The 22511-nt window shown below is 39.8% G+C and overlaps 1 protein-coding gene across 1 annotated transcript in view; it reads left to right on the top strand.

Moving 5' to 3' along the window:
• The window catches only part of LOC123546994 (adhesion G protein-coupled receptor L2-like), a 448877-nt gene that overhangs the window by 361968 nt on the left and 64398 nt on the right, over positions 1-22511 (top strand). The window contains exons 20-21 of the mRNA XM_053550531.1: positions 3066-3169; positions 16935-17037. Coding sequence (XP_053406506.1) covers positions 3066-3169; positions 16935-17037 — 207 coding nt within the window. The remainder of the gene's footprint in view (positions 1-3065; positions 3170-16934; positions 17038-22511) is intronic.

Here is a 22511-nt window from a genome sequence, read left to right as displayed (position 1 = left end):
ACATTGAAAACCATTTCCGATCAATAACTAGAGAACCACTTGACCCAGAATGTTGAAACTTCATAGGATGATTGGTCATGAAGAGTAGATGACCCCTTGATTTTGGGGTCACTCCGTCAAAGGTCAAGGTCACAGGGGCCTGAACATTGAAAACCATTTCCGATCAATAACTAGAGAACCACTTGACCCAGAATGTTGATACTTCATAGGATGATTGGTCATGAAGAGTAGATGACCCCTATCGATTTTGGGGTCACTCCGTCAAAGGTCAAGGTCACAGGGGCCTGAACATTGAAAACCATTTCCGATCAATAACTAGAGAACCACTTGACCCAGAATGTTAAAACTTCATAGGATGATTGGTCATGAAGAGTAGATGACCCCTATTGATTTTGGGGTCACTCCATCAAAGGTCAAGGTCACAGGGGCCTGAACATGGAAAACCATTTCCGATCAATAACTAGAGAATCACTAGATCCAGAATGTTGAAACTTCATAGGATGATTGTACATGCAAAGTAGATGACCCCTATCGATTTTGGGGTCACTCCATTAAAGGTCAAGGGCACAGGGGCCTGAACATTGAAAACCATTTCCGGTCAGTAACTTGAGAACCACTTGACCCAGAATGTTGAAACTTAATAGGATGATTGGTCATGCAGAGTAGATGACCCTTAACAATTTTGGGGTCACTCTGTGAAAGGTCAAGGTCACAGGGGCCTGAACATTGAAAACCATTTCCGGTCAGTAACTTGAGAACCACTTGACCCAGAATGATGAAACTTCATAGGATGATTGGTCATGCAGAGTAGATGACCCCTAACGATTTTAGGGTCACTCTGTTAAAGGTCAAGGCCACAGGGGCCTGAACATTGAAAACCATTTCCAATCAATAACTAGAGAACCACTTGACCTAGAATGTTGAAACTTCATAGGATGATTGTTCATGCAGAGTAAATGACCCCTATTGTTTTTGGGGTCACTCCGTTAAAGGTCAAGGTCACAGAGGCCTGAACATTGATAACCAGTTCCGATCAATAACTTGAGAACCACTTGACCCAGAATGTTGAAACTTCATAGGATGATTGAACATGCAGAGTAGATGACCCCTATTGATTTTGGGGTCAGTCTATTAAAGGTCAAGGTCACAGTGGACAGTTCATGTAAAATCATTTTTTGGAAATAACTTGAGAACAACTTGACCTACAATGTTGAAACTTAATAGGATGATTGGACATGCAGAGTAGATGACCCCTATTTATTTTGAGGTCACTTGATCAAAGGTCAAGGTCACAGGAGCCTGAACAGTGACTTGAGAACCACTAGGCCAAGAGTGTTGAAATTTAGCAGGATGACTGGACATGCCAAGTAGATGATCCCTATTGCAGCCAACCATCAGTGTCTCTTTGACTTTCGCTCCTGACCCCTATTGACTTCTTGCCTATAGGACTTTGCATTGGGGGAGACATGCGTTTTTTTACAAAAGCATTTTCTAGTTTGGTACTGTTTCCAACAGTATCGGTCTAGACTGGATGCTGCGGAGGTAAATGACGCCTGCCGTGAGCTCGGCTGGAAATAAGTTGTTCCATCCATTCCAGGTGGGGACTTTCGTCGACAAGAAACTTTACTTATTTTTAAGCGCCCCTGGGGGCGTTACTTTTGCACCAAGAGTGCGTTTATTTCTGTACCAAAATACAAAAAAAAAACAACTAAAATTTTGAAAAAGAACTAGGTTTTTTTATACTGCCTAAAAATGTCAAGTAAGTATTTACGCTAACATAAATTGTGAATCCAACAACAAAGTAAATACGTTACCACTTTCAGTGGAGTAAATACGGCAATAAGAATACACTGACTATACACATTTGACCCGGTCAATCCATTTCCACATGTTGCGTGAATTTGTTGCGCATAATTAGAGGGTCGCAATGGGGTTTGTTTTCACATATTGACCATGCATTCGAAGGTAACGATAATATTTATTTTGTTGTTTACATGTAAATTTGCTGATATATGTCTATCTGTTTGAAGAATGGAGGAAATAAAAGAATCAATCAATCATCCTATGTTATCCGCGGAGCGCGTTCAGTCAAAGTCGCCTCAATTAGGAAATAATAAGTTTAACGTTAGAGGTTATTTCTAAGGTCACAGAGTCTGATTGGCCAGCTTGTAATGACAACAGCTTTCGAGGTCAGTTGCTCAGTCAAGTGTGACTTACCGGCCCTAAGTGTTCCTTCTCAAGAGAAGGAACAATAAATCAAAACTGGTCTTACAGCTTACGACTACAAAAAGATAAAGGTTACTAAAGGGAATAAATATTTATTATAATGTTTTTCAGTGAATTCTGAAATATTAGAATGAAATATATTTGGCATTTCACAGCGAAAAATATCAAATATATTTTTCACTGGTAAAAAACTATAAATGTGTATATTTTGTCAAAACATGAAATAAAAAGAAAAATTTTGTTTTACATATAAGATCAAAATATCTTTCACTCATGAACACCATATTCACGAGTGGCTTTGCCTGTTGAACTTTCAAAGATGGTTCTTCAAAAATGAATGTCACACATAGGGGGCAAAAGTTACATGCAGTCTCTCTTCATGCCCAGTAACTTGTTAATGCATATAGGGGGGGGGGGGGGGGGGGGTTTGAAATAACTCTGTTTATATGAACAGTGTTAGAAGACATGTCACACCAATGGACCAGGTCCCTAATTCAAAGATCAATGACTCAGAGGTCAGAGTCATATTGGTGATTTTGTAACTGGCATTTGAATGGATGATGGAACTATTTTATAATAACTTTGAACAAATGAACATTGTTAAATTGTCAGTTGTCAAGCCTCAAGATGAAAGTCCCTATAAAAGAGGCTCTGTGGTTTTACTTTTTAGCTTGAAGAGATTGTAAAAACAAGTTTGTATAAATGATCAGTGTAAGATGTAAGATTTTGAAAACAGGGACTGCTATTACTTCCAGTATCAAGGACCAATATCAGGCATATCATTTCTATTAAAGAAAGATTTACAATAACAATAATTATTTAATTCTTATTTATTTCAGTCGGCCAAACATTCGATGATATTAGGTATCATATCAGCAGTAGGATGCGCAGTATCAATGTTGTGTCTTCTCCTTACTATCATTGCTCACTGGATGGTTTGGGGGTAAGTAGGATGTGCAGTATCAGTGTTGCATCTTCTCCTTACTATCATTGCTCACTGAATGTTTGGGGGTAAGTAGGATGTGCAGTATCAATGTTGTGTCTTCTCCTTACTATCATTGCTCACTGGATGGTTTGGGGGTAAGTAGGATGCTCAGTATCAATGTTGTGTCTTCTCCTTACTATCATTGCTCACTGGATGGTTTGGGGGTAAGTAGGATGTGCAGTATCAATGTTGTGTCTTCTCCTTACTATCATTGCTCACTGGATGGTTTGGGGGTAAGTAGGATGTGCAGTATCAATGTTGTGTCTTCTCCTTACTATCATTGCTCACTGGATGGTTTGGGGGTAAGTAGGATGCTCAGTATCAATGTTGTGTCTTCTCCTTACTATCATTGCTCACTGGATGGTTTGGGGGTAAGTAGGATGTGCAGTATCAATGTTGCGTCTTCTCCTTACTATCATTGCTCACTGGATGGTTTGGGGGTAAGTAGGATGATAGGATGATTGTGCAGTATCAATGTTGTGTCTTCTCCTTACTATCATTGCTCACTGGATGGTTTGGGGGTAAGTAGGATGCTCAGTATCAATGTTGTGTCTTCTCCTTACTATCATTGCTCACTGGATGGTTTGGGGGTAAGTAGGATGCTCAGTATCAATGTTGTGTCTTCTCCTTACTATCATTGCTCACTGGATGGTTCGGGGGTAGGTAGGATGCTCAGTATCAATGTTGCGTCTTCTCCTTACTATCATTGCTCACTGGATGGTTTGAGGTTAAGTAGGATGCTCAGTATCATAGTTGCGTCTTCTCCTTACTGTCATTGCTCACTGGATGGTTTGGGGGTAAGTAGGATGCTCAGTATCAATGTTGGGTCTTCTCCTTACTATCATTGCTCACTGGATGGTTTGGGGGTAAGTAGGATGTGCAGTATCAATGTTGCGTCTTCTCCTTACTGTCATTGCTCACTGGATGGTTTGAGGTTAAGTAGGATGCTCAGTATCAATGTTGCGTCTTCTCCTTACTGTCATTGCTCACTGGATGGTTTGGGGGTAAGTAGGATGCTCAGTATCAATGTTGCGTCTTCTCCTTACTATCATTGCTCACTGGATGGTTTGGGGGTAAGTAGGATGTGCAGTATCAATGTTGCGTCTTCTCCTTACTATCATTGCTCACTGGATGGTTTGGGGGTAAGTAGCAGTCTTCGCCTTAATTTTTTTTCAGCTCCTGTCCTTTCGGGCAAGTAAGTTAAGAAAACCACTTGCCCGAAAACATTTTTACTTGCCCGAAATCATTTTGTTTATAAATATGATGTGTTTTTGTTTATGCTTAATTCAACATTCAGTTATTTAAATGGTAGTCAACTAACCTACCCACACTATTGATGGGCAGGCTAAGCCAACATAAGTGGATAACCATGTTGCAATATTCAAGTACCTAGCCGACAAAAATTATGGGAGAAAACTGTAGAAAAAAAGTAAAACCTATACCAGTATCTAGTTATATGCCAGGTGTGGGGTTCAAATTTACACTACCCTTCTAAAACTTACTTTTTTAATCCAGGGCCTTTAAAATAGTGTAGTTGTTCAAATTTAACTGCAATAATGGATCAGCCTGGTTAGGCACCCCCCCCCCCCCCCCCCACCAAAAAAAAAAATTGTTGTGTTTCTGGTGGCATGGCCAAAAAAAAGTTGAATCATTATTATCAAGTAAATATCACAGTCCGGGGCGACGTGTCCAAAAAATATGGACACAATAATCATCAACCCACCCGTGTTTAAAGCGAAAAAAAAAAACATTAACAATTATCGGTAATTATTCTGTTGATAAACAAGTAATTGGCCTTGTTTTCATCATCAATTAAAACCCCCTCAAAGAGCTAAAAGAAGTGTGTCGGTATCATGGCATTTGAAGCGGAGATCAAAGCGGTATAGTTGCCCGAGATTGTCATGGCATTACGTCATGTTTTCGCGCCATTTCACTGTCTGATCGTACGGCCTCGGTTCTTTAAATTGCTGAGAAGAAATCAGTAAAAAAGTATCTTCTTTAATTTTTTTAAAAGCAAATGTGCAATATCCCGTATAAACTGACAGGTAAATGTGTCAAACGATAATAGTAGATATCCTACACTCTGTGACCTATTTGCCCTCAAGGAATTTACGTTATTGTTTGAAAAGAATATCTGACATAGTGTGGAGTCAAAAAAGACTTGTACAAAGATTCATTTACTTATTAAACTTATTAAAAACCACAGCGACATCAGACTGCTTTATTTTAAAACAATTTTTTATTTACGTTCACGAGGTCACGTAACCTATTCTGCCGCACTTGCAGAAATCTGTTTGCCAAAAAACGTTTTACCTGATGTATTTAAATTGCTGCCGCTTTTTCATTATTTAAGATTTTTTAATTCTGTTTTTTGTACTTTCTTGTCAAAAGTCTGAATTTTATGACCATAGTATGTATTATTTATTTACTTTTAGAAATAAATAAATAATTAAGATCGCGCTGTTTGAAATTTTACAAATAATTGTATGAAACTTCGATCGTTTTTATAGAATTTTGCCTACATTTCTGTCGATATCTTATTAAAATTGTTATAGAATTCAAACTGTATTACTTCTCAAGTGGTGTTGAAAATTTGAAGCGATTATATTAAAAAATGAATGCACTACACGCGTTTTTTGTGTACGTGTCGATAAACAAATGTAACGGCGATACGATAGGTCGCACGTGCTCGAGGAATGGAAAATTACTGGCATGACGTTTTGATATATTTACGATTCGCGGGTAAACTCCAGTCATAGGGATGTAATTTTGTAAAGCAACTTTATATATTGCAAATGTGGTCATCAATTCATGCATAAATATACGAAAGCTAGTATTTAGGATGTTCATTTCAGATTCATGAAATTCTTTTTTGTAATTATTGTGAAAATTAAGGGATTTAAATTTCGGAAAAAGCACTTGTCCGTTCGGGCAACCACCTGAAAACTTTGGCTGCCCCGAAACTGGATCTACTTGTCCCGGACTTCGGGCAACCCAGTTACGACGAAGACTGAAGTAGGATGTGCAGTATCAATGTTGCGTCTTCTCCTTACTATCATTGCTCACTGGATGGTTTGGGGGTAAGTAGGATGTGCAGTATCAATGTTGCGTCTTCTCCTTACTATCATTGCTCACTGGATGGTTTGGGGGTAAGTAGGATGTGCAGTATCAATGTTGCGTCTTCTCCTTACTATCATTGCTCACTTGGTGGTTTGGGGGTAAGTAGGATGTGCAGTATCAATGTTGCGTCTTCTCCTTACTATCATTGCTCACTGGGTGGTTTGGGGGTAAGTAGGATGTGCAGTATCAATGTTGCGTCTTCTCCTTACTATCATTGCTCACTGGATGGTTTGGGGGTAAGTAGGATGCTCAGTATCAATGTTGCGTCTTCTCCTTACTATCATTGCTCACTGGATGGTTTGGGGGTAAGTAGGATGTGCAGTATCAATGTTGCGTCTTCTCCTTACTATCATTGCTCACTGGATGGTTTGGGGGTAAGTAGGATGCTCAGTATCAATGTTGCGTCTTCTCCTTACTGTCATTGCTCACTGGATGGTTTGGGGGTAAGTAGGATGTGCAGTATCAATGTTGCGTCTTCTCCTTACTGTCATTGCTCATTGGATGGTTTGGGGGTAAGTAGGATGTGCAGTCTCACTGGATGGTTTGGGGGTAAGTAGGATGTGCAGTATCAATGTTGTGTTTTCTCCTTACTTTCATTGCTCACTGGATGGTTTGGGGGTAAGTAGGATGTGCAGTATCAATGTTGCGTCTTCTCCTTACTGTCATTGCTCACTGGATGGTTTGGGGGTAAGTAGGATGTGGAGTATCAATGTTGCGTCTTCTCCTTACTGTCATTGCTCACTGGATGGTTTGGGGGTAAGTAGGATGCTCAGTATCAATGTTGCGTCTTCTTCTTACTGTCATTGCTCACTGGATGGTTTGGGGGTAAGTAGGATGTGCAGTATCAATGTTGCGTCTTCTCCTTACTGTCATTGTTCACTGGATGGTTTGGGGGTAAGTAGGATGTGCAGTATCAATGTTGCGTCTTCTCCTTACTATCATTGCTCACTGGATGGTTTGGGGGTAAGTAGGATGTGCAGTATGCTCAGTATCAATGTTGCGTCTTCTCCTTACTATCATTGCTCACTGGATGGTTTGGGGGTAAGTAGGATGCTCAGTATCAATGTTGCATCTTCTCCTTACTATCATTGCTCACTGGATGGTTTGGGGGTAAGTAGGATGTGCAGTATCAATGTTGTGTCTTCTCCTTACTATTATTGCATTGCTCACTGGATGGTTTGGGGGTAAGTAGGATGTGCAGTATCAATGTTGTGTCTTCTCCTTACTATTATTGCTCACTGGATGGTTTGGGGGTAAGTAGGATGCTCAGTATCAATGTTGCGTCTTCTCCTTACTATCATTGCTCACTGGATGGTTTGGGGGTAAGTAGGATGTGCAGTATCAATGTTGTGTCTTCTCCTTACTATTATTGCATTGCTCACTGGATGGTTTGGGGGTAAGTAGGATGTGCAGTATCAATGTTGTGTCTTCTCCTTACTATTATTGCTCACTGGATGGTTTGGGGGTAAGTAGGATGTGCAGTATCAATGTTGCGTCTTCTCCTTACTATCATTGCTCACTGGATGGTTTGGGGGTAAGTAGGATGTGCAGTATCAATGTTGCGTCTTCTCCTTACTATCATTGCTCACTGGATGGTTTGGGGGTAAGTAGGATGTGCAGTATCAATGTTGCGTCTTCTCCTTACTATCATTGCTCACTGGATGGTTTGGGGATAAGTAGGATGTGCAGTATCAATGTTGTGTCTTCTCCTTACTATCATTGCTCACTGGATGGTTTGGGGGTAAGTAGGATGCTCAGTATCAATGTTGCGTCTTCTCCTTACTATCATTGCTCACTGGATGGTTTGGGGGTAAGTAGGATGTGCAGATGCTCAGTATCAATGTTGCGTCTTCTCCTTACTATCATTGCTCACTGGATGGTTTGGGGGTAAGTAGGATGTGCAGTATCAATGTTGCGTCTTCTCCTTACTATCATTGCTCACTGGATGGTTTGGGGGTAAGTAGGATGTGCAGTATCAATGTTGCATCTTCTCCTTACTATCATTGCTCACTGGATGGTTTGGGGGTAAGTAGGATGTGCAGTATCAGTGTTGCGTCTTCTCCTTACTATCATTGCTCACTGGATGGTTTGGGGGTAAGTAGGATGTGCAGTATCAATGTTGCGTCTTCTCCTTACTATTATGTTGGGATTAACGCTCTTATATGTATGACGTTATTTACCGCCATTGTATGTAAGACGTCGTTGACGTCACTTAGTATGTATATGTTTTTGGTCTGACGGTTTCAGAGAATAGATTGGTAAAGTACACAACGCGTCTATTGTTATACAACCCTATTTTCCACATTTTGGTGCCGTGACGAAAAAAAAAAACCATGAAGGCAGAGAAATTACGTTCGATACGGGAGGGATATTACCGAGTTATTACGAGTCAGTTGCAGAAAATCGATACGGCAAAGGAAAATTCCGATTGGATCCAGTTCAAAACAATAATCAAAGCAATATCGCAAACACTAGAGACAGTAAAGGCATTAAACGATAAAATCTTAGAAGCAACAGAAGTGACGGAAATCGAAGAGGAAATCGTGAGCGCTCAGGAATTTTGTTTGGACATTGAAGTAAAATTACAGCATTTAAAGGAATTCAGCAATAATTTGAAATGCAGAATAGACGGTGAAGAGACGCAACAGGACGAAAACACGAACAATGCAGCGAACGCGCTAGGAGAGGACAGTCGATCACGCATGACAGCTGTTTCTACGGAATCTACGGAAGCGCAGAGTGGACAAAGACAATCAGGTACTTCTTTTGCAAATTCTTTACAATACCAGAGACTTCCAAAACTAACACTTTCGGTATTTAGTGGTAATATTATTGAGTGGCAGAGTTTTTGGGACGCTTATGAATCTACAGTTCATCTAAATCCTAACCTCAGTGAAGTGCAAAAATTTAATTACCTCAAGAATCAGCTAGAGGGCAGTGCAGCTCAAACTATACATGGATTTGCTCTGACAAACGCGAATTACATCCAAGCAATCAATCTACTGAAAGAAAGGTACGGACAAAAACACAAGATTGTTCATACATACATGCAGACGTTATTGAATATCCCAGCTCCAGGTTATACAGTGCACGGCTTGAGAAATTATATAGACAAATTAGAATCTTACATTCGCGGTTTGGAGTCGTTAGGCGAGTGTCAAAGTAACTATGGGACTTTGTTAGTGCCAGTGATAATTGACAAGTTACCATCAGAAATTAGAAAGAATTTAGCGAGAGAACATGGAAGTGACAATTGGCAGCTAGACGAATTACGAAAGGCGTTATATCGCGAACTGAATATCATGGAAGCCGGAAAACCTTCTGAGATCGCAGACGACTATCCAGCAACAGCCTCATTTTTCACGAGCGCGCGACAAAGGTCGAAAAATGGAAGTAGACAGAAATCAACAATTTTTCCGCGCAACCAAAAGCAGTGCATTTATTGTAGTGAAAATCACCATGCCAACGACTGTGTAAAAGTCACAGATGTAAACAGTCGCAGAGACATTATTAAGAAAAAACGTGTATGTTTTAACTGTTTGAAATTCCACCAGGTTTCTGAATGCCGTTCGAACTTTAGATGTTTGAAATGTAAAGGCAAACACCACACTAGTATTTGTAAAAATGGACCAGAAGCAAGAATAGACACCGGAAACGGATGTCAGCCAATGCCAAGTTTCGCAGCAAGTAGTACCGGAAGTCAGCAAACAGCCGCTTTATTCAACTCCACATTTAGCCCAAGACCAGAAGTTTTGTTAAAAACCGCAGTCGCCGAAGTTTACGCAGAAAATCAGTACGCTCAAGCAAATATTTTATTTGATGAAGGGGCTCAGTGTTCATTTATATCGGAGAAACTCGCAGATCAGCTAAACATCAAACCTTGTGACAACACTGTCGTCAATCTGGCAGCGTTTGGAGATTCATCTCAGAAAGTACGACATCTGAAGACGGCAACAATATATTTACTTACGGACGACGGCGACAAGATACCTCTAAATGTTTTGATCGTTCCGGTAATTGCCGTTCCGCTACGTAACATTCCGCAGTCCGTAACGTCGTTACCGTATCTCAGACACCTGAAGTTAGCGCATCCCGTTATAGACGATGACAAGTTCGAGATTTCATTACTAGTAGGAGCTGACCATTTTTGGAAAATAGTGGGAAATAAGATAATTCGAGGAAATGGTCCTACAGCCGTGAGTTCGAGGGTTGGATATTTACTCTCGGGTCCAGTTCCAGTTACCAATGTTATGACTCAGTCCTGCTTCGCACTGAACGTGATGACTACAGACATAGAAAAATTTTGGAAACTAGAATCTATTGGAATCAGCCCCGAAGACGACAGAGATGTATGTAAACTAGAAACATATCAACAAAACAGTATTAAGTTCATTGATGGAAAATATGAAGCAAAATTGCCCTGGAAAGAAGACCACGCCCCACTCCCTACAAACTTAGAAGTGACAAAGAAAAGGACAGAATCCCTTGTAAGACGGCTCCGCCGAGAACTGAACATCTTTCAGAAATATTCAGAGATCATACAAGATCAAGAGAGGCGAGATTTTATTGAGAAAGTGGACGAGAATGAACAACAACCCGATCGAATGCACTATATTCCACACCATGCAGTGAAGAAGGATTCAGCCACAATGCCTATACGTATAGTATATGACTGTAGTTGCCAAGAAACATCACAGAAACCCAGTTTAAACGACTGTTTAGACTCTACCCCACCCACATTGAATGACCTTTCACATATCATGATTCGATTCCGACTTGGCAAGTATGCAGTGTCCACGGATATAGAAAAGGCTTTTCTCAATGTAAGACTGGATAAAGAAGATAGAGATATGACCAGATTTCTGTGGCTGAGTGACCCAGGTAACCCAGACAGTCCATTCACGACATACAGGTTCAAATCCGTACTCTTCGGTGCCACGTGTTCACCATTCATCTTAAATGCCACATTACTCAAGCATCTAGAAAACAACGCTTCTAGTTGGGTCAGCAGATTTCTTAAACGGGACTTGTATGTGGACAATATAATATCAAGTTTTTCAACAGAAGAAGAAGTTTTGAAGTTTTTCCGAGAAACAAGAGATTTATGCTTAACGGAGGATTTAACCTGAGGTCCTGGGCATCAAATAGTCAACAGCTAAGATCAGCTGCTTCAGCAGAAGGTGTCCTTGACACCGGCGAGATTACAAAGGTTCTAGGCATGCTTTGGCTCACCGTCACAGACGAGATATCTTACCCGAATAAGGAACTTCCTGTAATACCGGATATGACAAAACGTGCTATTCTACAATACACATCGAGAATATACGATCCACTTGGTTTACTAAATCCAGTCTTAGTACGTGCAAAGATTCTTCTTCAAGATCTGTGGAAAGAGAAATATCCATGGGATACAATTCTACCAGAGCCAATTCAGAAGAAATGGTTTCAACTTGCACGCGATATAAACAATGTAACGGAAGTTAAATTTTCACGCCTTATCTTCAAATCATCTGAAGCAGACGACAACACTCTACATGTATTTGTTGACTCGAGTATTCAAGCCTATGGTGCAGCAGCTTACCTGTGCAGAGGAAATGAATCCAGACTTATCATGGTGAAGTCACGTGTCGCGCCCTTAAAGAAACTTACCTTACCGAAGTTAGAGCTGATGGCTGCTGTAATAGGAGCCCGTTTAGCCAAACACCTACTAAAAGCCATAGATGTACAAAACGTCACATTTTGGCCGGACAGTCAAATTGTATTGCACTGGCTAAACACTTCAAGACCTACATCAAGATTTGTTCAGAACCGAGTAAATGAGATTAGAGAGCTAGCACACAACCGGAAATGGAATTATTGTCCTACACGAGAGAACCCGGCAGATCTGTTAACACGAGGCGTAACGGCAACACAATTCAAAGAAAACAGATTATGGTTTAGCGGTCCAAACTGGTTACCCAACACAAGTCAATGGCCTCAATGGAAGCTTTCCGAAACTATCACCATGGCAACCATTAACGATGAAACAGCTCAGCAGACGACAGATTTATCAACCATGTCAGAAGAAGGTTTACACAAGATTATAGATATCGCCAGATATAGCAGCTACAGGAAGTTGGTTTGAGTCACGACGTACATACTGAGATTTATCCACAACTGCCGTGTTAGTAAGGACAGCAGACGACACGATCCATTATCCGTCATAGAGCTACAAACTGCAGCATCCAGATGGCTACAGAACGTTCAGCAATCTACATTTCCAAGCGAAATAGCCAACATAAAGTCCAGTGAGAAGACTCTAAAAAGACTACCCATTGTGAGACAATTAAAGTTATTTATTGACAAAGAAGGATATATACGATGTGGTGGAAGAATACAGAACGCACCGTTAAACGAAGCCACTAAATACCCATACCTGCTACCTACCAAACACCCATTAACACGGTTAATTATCCTAGACGTCCACCACCACCAACTGCATTCTGGGGTAAATACTACTATAACATACTTGCGCCAGAAGTATTGGATACCTTCGATTCGCAGATGTGTCAAGACAGAACTACGCAGATGCATTACCTGCAACAAAGTGAATGGAAAATCGTACAAAGCCCCAGATCCCCCACCCCTACCGAAATATCGTCTTGAAGACAGTCCTCCATTTACAGTAACTGGAGTAGATTTTACAGGTGCATTACACGTTAAAGATCGTCATGGAAACCAGGAGAAAGCTTATATATGTCTTTTCACTTGCGCCTCTACACGAGCTTTACACCTAGAAGTTGTTCAGAATTTAACAGAAAAAACATTTCTACAGGCGTTTAGAAGATTTTGCAGTAGAAAGTCATTACCACGTATAATGGTTTCTGATAACGCAGCAACGTTCCAGTCTACATCAAGATATATACGTCAGCTGTTTGAATCCCAGAGCATACGAGAAACTCTAAGTCAGGAAGGTACACAGTGGTATTTCATCCCGACGAGAGCTCCCTGGTACGGCGGATGGTGGGAGCGCTTAATAGGAATTACCAAAAATACTCTAAAGAAAGTTCTAGGTCGCAGATTTATTACGTTAGAGGAACTCCAGATGACAACCACCGAGGTAGAAGCGATACTCAATGATCAGCCAATTACCTATGTATCATCCGATGTCTCGGACCCAGTACCTTTGACTCCATAGCACCTGTTATATGGTCGGCAAGTGACGTACCTCCCATCACAAAATGTTCCAGTTGAAACGTTATCAGATCCAACGGCTGGCAGTCGTTCCAGTCTTACCAAAAGAGCCAGGGTACAGAAACAACTAATTGATCATTTCCGGGAACGTTGGCGACATGAATACCTGACGGACTTACGTGAATACCACCGAGTGACGGGAAATAACCAACAGAAGATCTCACCTGGTGACGTTGTTCAAATCCATGAAGATACACATGCGGTGGAGATTAGGTGTTATTCAGGAACTCGTTTACGGGAAAGATGGACTTGTACGTGCCGCGAAAGTTAAATCAAACAATGGAACTTTAGTGAGACCGATTGTTAAACTTTATCCTTTAGAAACAAAGTGACTGTTAATAAATGTTTCATGAAGATCGCGCTATGTGATAATGTTCGGTGAAAAAGACTGACCGACAAACTTTGCTGTCAGAAACTGAAGATTGTAATTCAGCTGTGAAAATTGCATATTTGTTTATATATGCATAGTTAACGATTTATTGCCAATTTTAAATAGGTCTGCATCGGCTAATAAGTTATTCAGTGCATTCAAGTTTATTCCTAAACTGACTCTTAGTTAAATTCAAATTTCATATTTTAATACTGAACACTTGAGTAATTAATCATTTCGCGGCCCCCAGTATGTTGGGATTAACGCTCTTATATGTATGACGTTATTTACCGCCATTGTATGTAAGACGTCGTTGACGTCACTTAGTATGTATATGTTTTTGGTCTGACGGTTTCAGAGAATAGATTGGTAAAGTACACAACGCGTCTATTGTTATACGACCCTATTTTCCACAACTATCATTGCTCACTGGATGGTTTGGGGGTAAGTAGGATGCTCAGTATCAATGTTGCGTCTTCTCCTTACTATCATTGCTCACTGGATGGTTTGGGGGTAAGTAGGATGTGCAGTATCAATGTTGCGTCTTCTCCTTACTGTCATTGCTCACTGGATGGTTTGGGGGTAAGTAGGATGCTCAGTATCAATGTTGCGTCTTCTCCTTACTGTCATTGCTCACTGGATGGTTTGGGGGTAAGTAGGATGTGCAGTATCAATGTTGCGTCTCTCCTACTGTCTTCTCATGAGTTGGAGGATGGCAATCAAGTTGGTTCTCTACTGTCATGCTCACTGGATGGTTTGGGGGTAAGTAGGATGTGCAGTATCAATGTTGCGTCTTCTCCTTACTGTCATTGCTCACTGGATGGTTTGGGGGTAAGTAGGATGTGCAGTATCAATGTTGCGTCTTCTCCTTACTGTCATTGCTCACTGGATGGTTTGGGGGTAAGTAGGATGTGCAGTATCAATGTTGCGTCTTCTCCTTACTGTCATTGCTCACTGGATGGTTTGGGGGTAAGTAGGATGCTCAGTATCAATGTTGCATCTTCTCCTTACTGTCATTGCTCACTGGATGGTTTGGGGGTAAGTAGGATGCTCAGTATCAATGTTGCGTCTTCTCCTTACTGTCATTGCTCACTGGATGGTTTGGGGGTAAGTAGGATGCTCAGTATCAATGTTGCGTCTTCTCCTTACTATCATTGCTCACTGGATGGTTTGGGGGTAAGTAGGATGTGCAGTATCAATGTTGCGTCTTCTCCTTACTATCATTGCTCACTGGATGGTTTGGGGGTAAGTAGGATGTGCAGTATGCTCAGTATCAATGTTGCGTCTTCTCCTTACTATCATTGCTCACTGGATGGTTTGGGGGTAAGTAGGATGCTCAGTATCAATGTTGCGTCTTCTCCTTACTGTCATTGCTCACTGGATGGTTTGGGGGTAAGTAGGATGCTCAGTATCAATGTTGCGTCTTCTCCTTACTATCATTGCTCACTGGATGGTTTGGGGGTAAGTAGGATGTGCAGTATCAATGTTGCGTCTTCTCCTTACTATCATTGCTCACTGGATGGTTTGGGGGTAAGTAGGATGTGCAGTATCAATGTTGTGTCTTCTCCTTACTATCATTGCTCACTGGATGGTTTGGGGGTAAGAACAATATTTCTCTTTTTTTTCTTTATTGGAAACTAATATTTTCAAATATTCTTTGTGCATAAGGTTTCTTCAACTTCAAGTATTTAAACTAATATTCCTTCTACGCACAAGATGAAAATGAGAGTGTGCCATAATATATTCAAAGGCTTTTGTAACCTCACACTTGGTTTTTTGTTTTTATCTCTGCCAAATTTCAACAGATTTGAATGAAAATTGGATATATTGTTTATTGATTAGTTCAGTTGAATTAAACATTAGAATGACAACAATTGTACATAGATTCTTTGAGCTGCGACAGTTGCAATACTGTAACCCAAGAATAAAAAGTTATAAAATGAGTGCACTTTTGTGCTGGTCTCTATTTGGCAAAAAGTACAGTCTGCAGGATCAAACAATTTTACCTTATTATACGCCCAAAGGGTCGTATTATCTTATACTCCCGGTGCTTCAAGGTCAAGGTCACACTTAGGGGTCAAAGGTCATATATGACTTTGCTTTGTGTATGTTGCTCTGCATTGCAGTGCTCTTGTTTTTATTTGGCAGATCCCTTTTTTGTTCACTTACAATAAAAAAAATTTGAATTACTTCCCTTTTATGTTACTATAGATAGCTTATTTTGAAACTTTTTTATTATTGGCCGTAGGGAAAAACCGAGACCACTTTTCTTTGGTACAACATGGATGGTACCTCCAATTTTTAGGTGTTTTTTGACATACTTGTACCTGGTAAGGATTTTTTTGTGGACTTAGAATTTTTTTGGAATTTCTTCCCTTTGTTGTTCTTGTCCTTTGGGCTTCAGCAGTCAAGTTCTTTAAATTTTGCTCCTATCCTCTGATGTAACCCTTCAGGCGTATATTGCCCCGCTTGGTGGAGCTCTTGTTGTAACTGTTACAGCTAAATGAGTTTACTTCTGGTTATTATCATTATTATAATTTGTACATTGTAATAAAATATCATTAAACATTGTGCCCTAATTTCATTCATATCTGTCAAAATTTAGCAGAAATAAAAACAAAAAAAAGCAGGTGTATGTATTGCAATTCTTATTGTAATTTATGCTTTATTTAAACATCACAAAGGATTTATTTGTATCTCTTATTTTAGGTAATAGTTAAATCAAAATTTTGGAATTAAAGTATCTGACTACCAAACTGTGCAGTGACCTACCCATAAATTCTCACTTAAAATACTTTTGAAAGTTTCTTCATAAAAGTATGTGCAAAGAGCATTACAATGAAATAAAAATTTAGTTTCCAAACACTATGATGCAGCAATAAACTTGATATCTAGCTTTTTGAATGACACAGTGTTCAAATTCAAAACTGACAATAAAAAAAGAGCTACTGCTGATCTACAAAACATTACTTGAAAGTGATATATTACATGGACTTTCAGAGTTGTTCGCAGTAACAGAACTATTACTTTGATGCACCTATGTGTGGCTCTACTGCTTGCCTTCAGTGTCTTCCTGGTGGGTGTGAATAGAACAGAGAGTCGTGTAAGTTCTAGTTATGTCTCCCACCACACAGTGGTGTGGGAGACATTGATTTACTCCAGTCTGTGTCTGTCTGTCTGTCACAAAGCTTGTCCGCACTCTAAACATTTCTCATCCGATCTTCACCAAACTTCAACAAAATGTGTCTGCCAATAACTGCTCGGCCAAGTTCGATAACTAGCCAAATCGGCCTAGGCACTTCGGAATTATGACCCTTGATTTACCAAAAATACTCAGATTTCTTGCGAAGTTTTACCCTTAAACCGGCGCTTATACTACTAGTAGTATAGGCATCCTTTTGGTGTCAAGAAAGCGCATGCACATGTGGATTAAGTAAACAGTATATAAAGACTGACTTACTATTTAGATGATTAGGCAGTTGTGGGAGACATGCACTTTTCTCAAAAGCATCTCTAGTTTGTAGATGTCTTGTCAAATCCACTATTTCTTTAATCTCCTGGTCAGACATTGTGAATTTGTGGATGTATTACTGTCAAAACAACCGAGACAAGCAAATGACTAAATAAATGCATCTAATTCATGTTAAGTTGGTAAGATCATGTGAACTCAACCTGGGCTGATCTATATACTGTCGTTCTATAATCCATTGAAACCAAGGATCGTTATCTTTCAGTTTAAAAATGTTTTAATTTTTTGTTGAGGAATCATTGTAATAGCAAAACAATAAACTGTTTCATATCATTGAATTAATGAATCCAAACTGCTCTATAATTTGGTTGGATGGTTCACAATATCCAAACTGCTCTATTGTTTGGTTGGATGGTTCACAAAATCCAAACTGCTGTATAGTTTGGTTGGATGGTGCACAATAGCCAAACTACTGTATAGTTTGGTTGGATGGTGCACAATGTCCAAACTGCTCTATAGTTTGGTTGGATGGTGCACAGTAAAGAAACTGCTCTATAGTTTGGTTGGATGGTGCACAATATAGAAACTGCTCTATAGTTTGGTTGGATGGTGCACAATATTGAAACTGCTGTAGAGTTTGGTTGGATGGTGCACAATATCTAAACTGCTGTATAGTTTGGTCGGATGGTGCACAATATGCAAACTGCTGTATAGTTTGGTTGGATGGTGCACAATATCTAAACTGCTCTATAGTTTGGTTGGATGGTGCACAATGTTGAAACTGCTCTATAGTTTGGTCGGATGGTGCACAATATGCAAACTGCTGTATAGTTTGGTTGGATGGTGCACAATATCTAAACTGCTCTATAGTTTGGTTGGATGGTACACAACATCCAAACTGCTGTATGGTTTGTTTGGATGGTGCACAATGTTGAAACTGCTGTATAGATTGGTTGGATGGTGCCCAGTATCCAAACTACTGTATAGTTTGGTTGGATGGTGCACACTATCCAAACTGCTGTATAGTTTGGTTGGATGGTGCACAATATCCAAACTGCTGTATAGTTTGGTTGGATGGTGCACAGTGCACAATATCCAAACTGCTGTATAGTTTGGTTGGATGGTGCACAATATCCAAAATGCACTATAGTTTGGTTGGATGGTGCACAATATTGAAACTGCTGTATAGTTTGGTTGGATGGTTCACAATAGCCAAACTACTGTATAGTTTGGTTTGATGGTGCACAATGTCCAAACTGCTCTATAGTTTGGTTGGATGGTGCACAGTAAAGAAACTGCTCTATAGTTTGGTTGGATGGTGCACAATATAGAAACTGCTCTATAGTTTGGTTGGATGGTTCATATTATCCAAACTGCTCTATAGTTTGGTTGGATGGTGTACAATATTGAAACTGCTGTATAGTTTGGTTGGATGGTGCACAATATCTAAACTGCTGTATAGTTTGGTCGGATGGTGCACAATATGCAAACTGCTGTATAGTTTGGTTGGATGGTTCACAATGGCCAAACTACTGTATAGTTTGGTTGGATGGTGCACAATGTCCAAACTGCTCTATAGTTTGGTTGGATGGTGCACAGTAAAGAAACTGCTCTATAGTTTGGTTGGATGGTGCACAATATAGAAACTGCTCTATAGTTTGGTTGGATGGTTCATATTATCCAAACTGCTCTATAGTTTGGTTGGATGGTGCACAATATTGAAACTGCTGTATAGTTTGGTTGGATGGTGCACAATATCTAAACTGCTGTATAGTTTGGTCGGATGGTGCACAATATGCAAACTGCTGTATAGTTTGGTTGGATGGTGCACAATATCTAAACTGCTCTATAGTTTGGTTGGATGGTACACAACATCCAAACCACTGTATGGTTTGTTAGGATGGTGCACAATGTTGAAACTGCTGTATAGATTGGTTGGATGGTGCCCAGTATCCAAACTACTGTATAGTTTGGTTGGATGGTGCACAATATCCAAACTGCTGTATAGTTTGGTTGGATGGTGCACAATATCCAAACTGCTGTATAGTTTGGTTGGATGGTGCACAATATCCAAACTACTGTATAGTTTGGTTGGATGGTGCACAATATTGAAACTGCTGTATAGTTTGGTTGGATGGTTCACAATATCCAAACTGCTCTATAGTTTGGTTGGATGGTGCACAATATTGAAACTGCTGTATAGTTTGGTTGGATGGTGCACAATATCCAAACTGCTCTATAGTTTGGTTGGATGGTGCGCAATATTGAAACTGCTCTATAGTTTGGTTGGATGGTGCACAATATTGAAACTGCTCTATAGTTTGGTTGGATGGTGCACAATATCCAAACTGCTGTATAGTTTGGTTGGATGGTGCACAATATTGAAACTGCTGTATAGTTTGGTTGGATGGTGCACAATATCCAAACTGCTCCATAGTTTGGTTGGATGGTGTATAATATCGAAATTGCTCTATAGTCTGTTTCGATGGTGCGCAATATCGAAATTGCTGTATAGTTTGGTTGGATGGTGTCCATTATCCAAATTGCTGTGAAGTTTGGTTGGATGGTGCACAACATCCAAACTGCTGTATACTGTAAGTGTACTTATATTAGCACAGCTAAATTTTAGCGCAAACGTCTTAAATTGAGTAGTTTCGACTTATTAGCACGTACTTGTATTAGCAGTGCTAAAGTAACCAATTGGCGGTATCTGAAACTGTACACCAATTTCCGATGAAATACGGAATGGCCCGAACGTGACCGTTGTATCAAACAGTTCTGCCCGGGACTATATATACACGTTTTTTTCTTAAAAAAATATTACTTAATAAAGTTTGCATATGTATTAAGTCTTTTTTTTTAATAAAAAGCAATATATATATTATGCATGTTGATCTGTTTTCTTTTTCTTTCTTCTCTTACTGTGTAAAATCACGTATTAAATAAATGTTATTATCTCCATTTTACACTTTATTTGCCACGATCTTTGGAAATATTGAGCTAATTTCTATACATGTACATTATCTTACGGGATTTTGCCTGACAGATAAATATCTCAAACGATTATTTCAAATTTCAATTTGTAATCACTTCAATGCATGTAAGGCCTGCTCGTAGTAATTTGCGTAACTTTTTTATTAGGAAAGCCTTTCATTTCAGTCTAATATTAGCGCTAGACATGAATTAGCGCATGCCCGATCCCGCTAATAGCGCGAAAATTAGTACTCCGCTAATATTAATACACTTACAGTAGTTTGGTTGGATCATGCCCAATATCCAAACAGCTGTAAAGTTTGGTTGGATGGTGTGCAATATCCAAACAGCTGTAAAGTTTGGTTGGATCATGCCGAATATCCAAACAGTGTAAAGTTTGGTTGGACCATGCCCAGTATCCAAACAGCTGTAAAGTTTGGTTGGATGGTGTGCAATATCCAAACAGCTGTTTGGTTGGATCATGCCAGATATCCAAACAGCTGTAAAGTTTGGTTGGATGGTGTGCAATATCCCAACAGCTGTAAAGTTTGGTTGGATGGTGTGCAATATCCAAACAGCTGTAAAGTTTGGTTGGATCATGCCCAATATCCAAACAGCTGTATAGTTTGGTTGGATGGTATGCAATATCCAAACTGCTGTAAAGTTTGGTTGGATCATGCCCAATATCCAAACAGCTGTAAAGTTTGGTTGGATCATGCCCAATATCCAAACAGCTGTATAGTTTGGTTGGATGGTGTGCAATATCCAAACAGCTGTAAAGTTTGGTTGGATGGTGTGCAATATCCAAACTGCTGTATAGTTTGGTTGGATGGTGTGTAATATCAAAACAGCTGTAAAATTTGGTTGGATGGTGTACAATATCCAAACTGCTGTATAGTTTGGTTGGATGGTGTGCAATATCCAAACTGCTGTAAAGTTTGGTTGGATGGTGTGAAATATCCAAACTGCTGTAACGTTTTGTTGGATGGTGTGCAATTTCCAAACTGCTGTATAGTTTGGTTGCATGGTGTGAAATATCAAAACAGCTGTAAAGTTTGGTTGGATCATGCCCAATATCCAAACAGCTGTGTAGTTTGGTTGGATGGTGTGCAATATCCAAACAGCTGTAAAGTTTGGTTGGATGGTGTGCAATATCCAAACAGCTGTAAAGTTTGGTTGGATGGTGTGCAATATCCAAACTGCTGTAAAGTTTGGTTGGATCATGCCCAATATCCAAACAGCTGTATAGTTTGGTTGGATGGTGTGCAATATCCAAACAGCTGTAAAGTTTGGTTGGATGGTGTGCAATATCCAAACTGCTGTATAGTTTGGTTGGATGGTGTGCAATATCAAAACAGCTGTAAAGTTTGGTTGGATGGTGTGCAATATCAAAACAGCTGTAATGTTTGGTTGGATGGTGTACAATATCCAAACTGCTGTATAGTTTGGTTGGATGGTGTGCAATATCCAAACTGCTGTAAAGTTTGGTTGGATGGTGTGAAATATCCAAACTGCTGTAACGTTTTGTTGGATGGTGTGCAATTTCCAAACTGCTGTAACGTTTGGTTGCATGGTGTGCAATTTCCAAACTGCTGTAAAGTTTGGTTGGATGGTGTGCAATATCCAAACTGCTGTATAGTTTGGTTGGATGGTGTGCAATATCAAAACAGCTGTAAAGTTTGGTTGGATGGTGTGCAATATCAAAACAGCTGTAATGTTTGGTTGGATGGTGTACAATATCCAAACTGCTGTATAGTTTGGTTGGATGGTGTGCAATATCCAAACTGCTGTAAAGTTTGGTTGGATGGTGTGAAATATCCAAACTGCTGTAACGTTTTGTTGGATGGTGTGCAATTTCCAAACTGCTGTAACGTTTGGTTGCATGGTGTGCAATTTCCAAACTGCTGTAAAGTTTTGTTGGATGGTGTGAAATATCCAAACTGCTGTAACGTTTTGTTGGAGGGTGTGCAATTTCCAAACTGCTGTATAGTTTGGTTGGATGGTGTGCAATATCAAAACAGCTGTAAAGTTTGGTTGGATGATGTGCAATATCAAAACAGCTGTGAAGTTTGGACAGCTGTAAAGTTTGGTTGGATTATGTGCAATATCAAAACAGCTGTGAAGTTTGGTTGGAT

The sequence above is a fragment of the Mercenaria mercenaria genome, chromosome 9 (assembly GCF_021730395.1).
Source record: "Mercenaria mercenaria strain notata chromosome 9, MADL_Memer_1, whole genome shotgun sequence".
NCBI lineage: Eukaryota > Metazoa > Mollusca > Bivalvia > Venerida > Veneridae > Mercenaria > Mercenaria mercenaria.
This window is presented reverse-complemented; position numbering and strand designations above follow the sequence as displayed.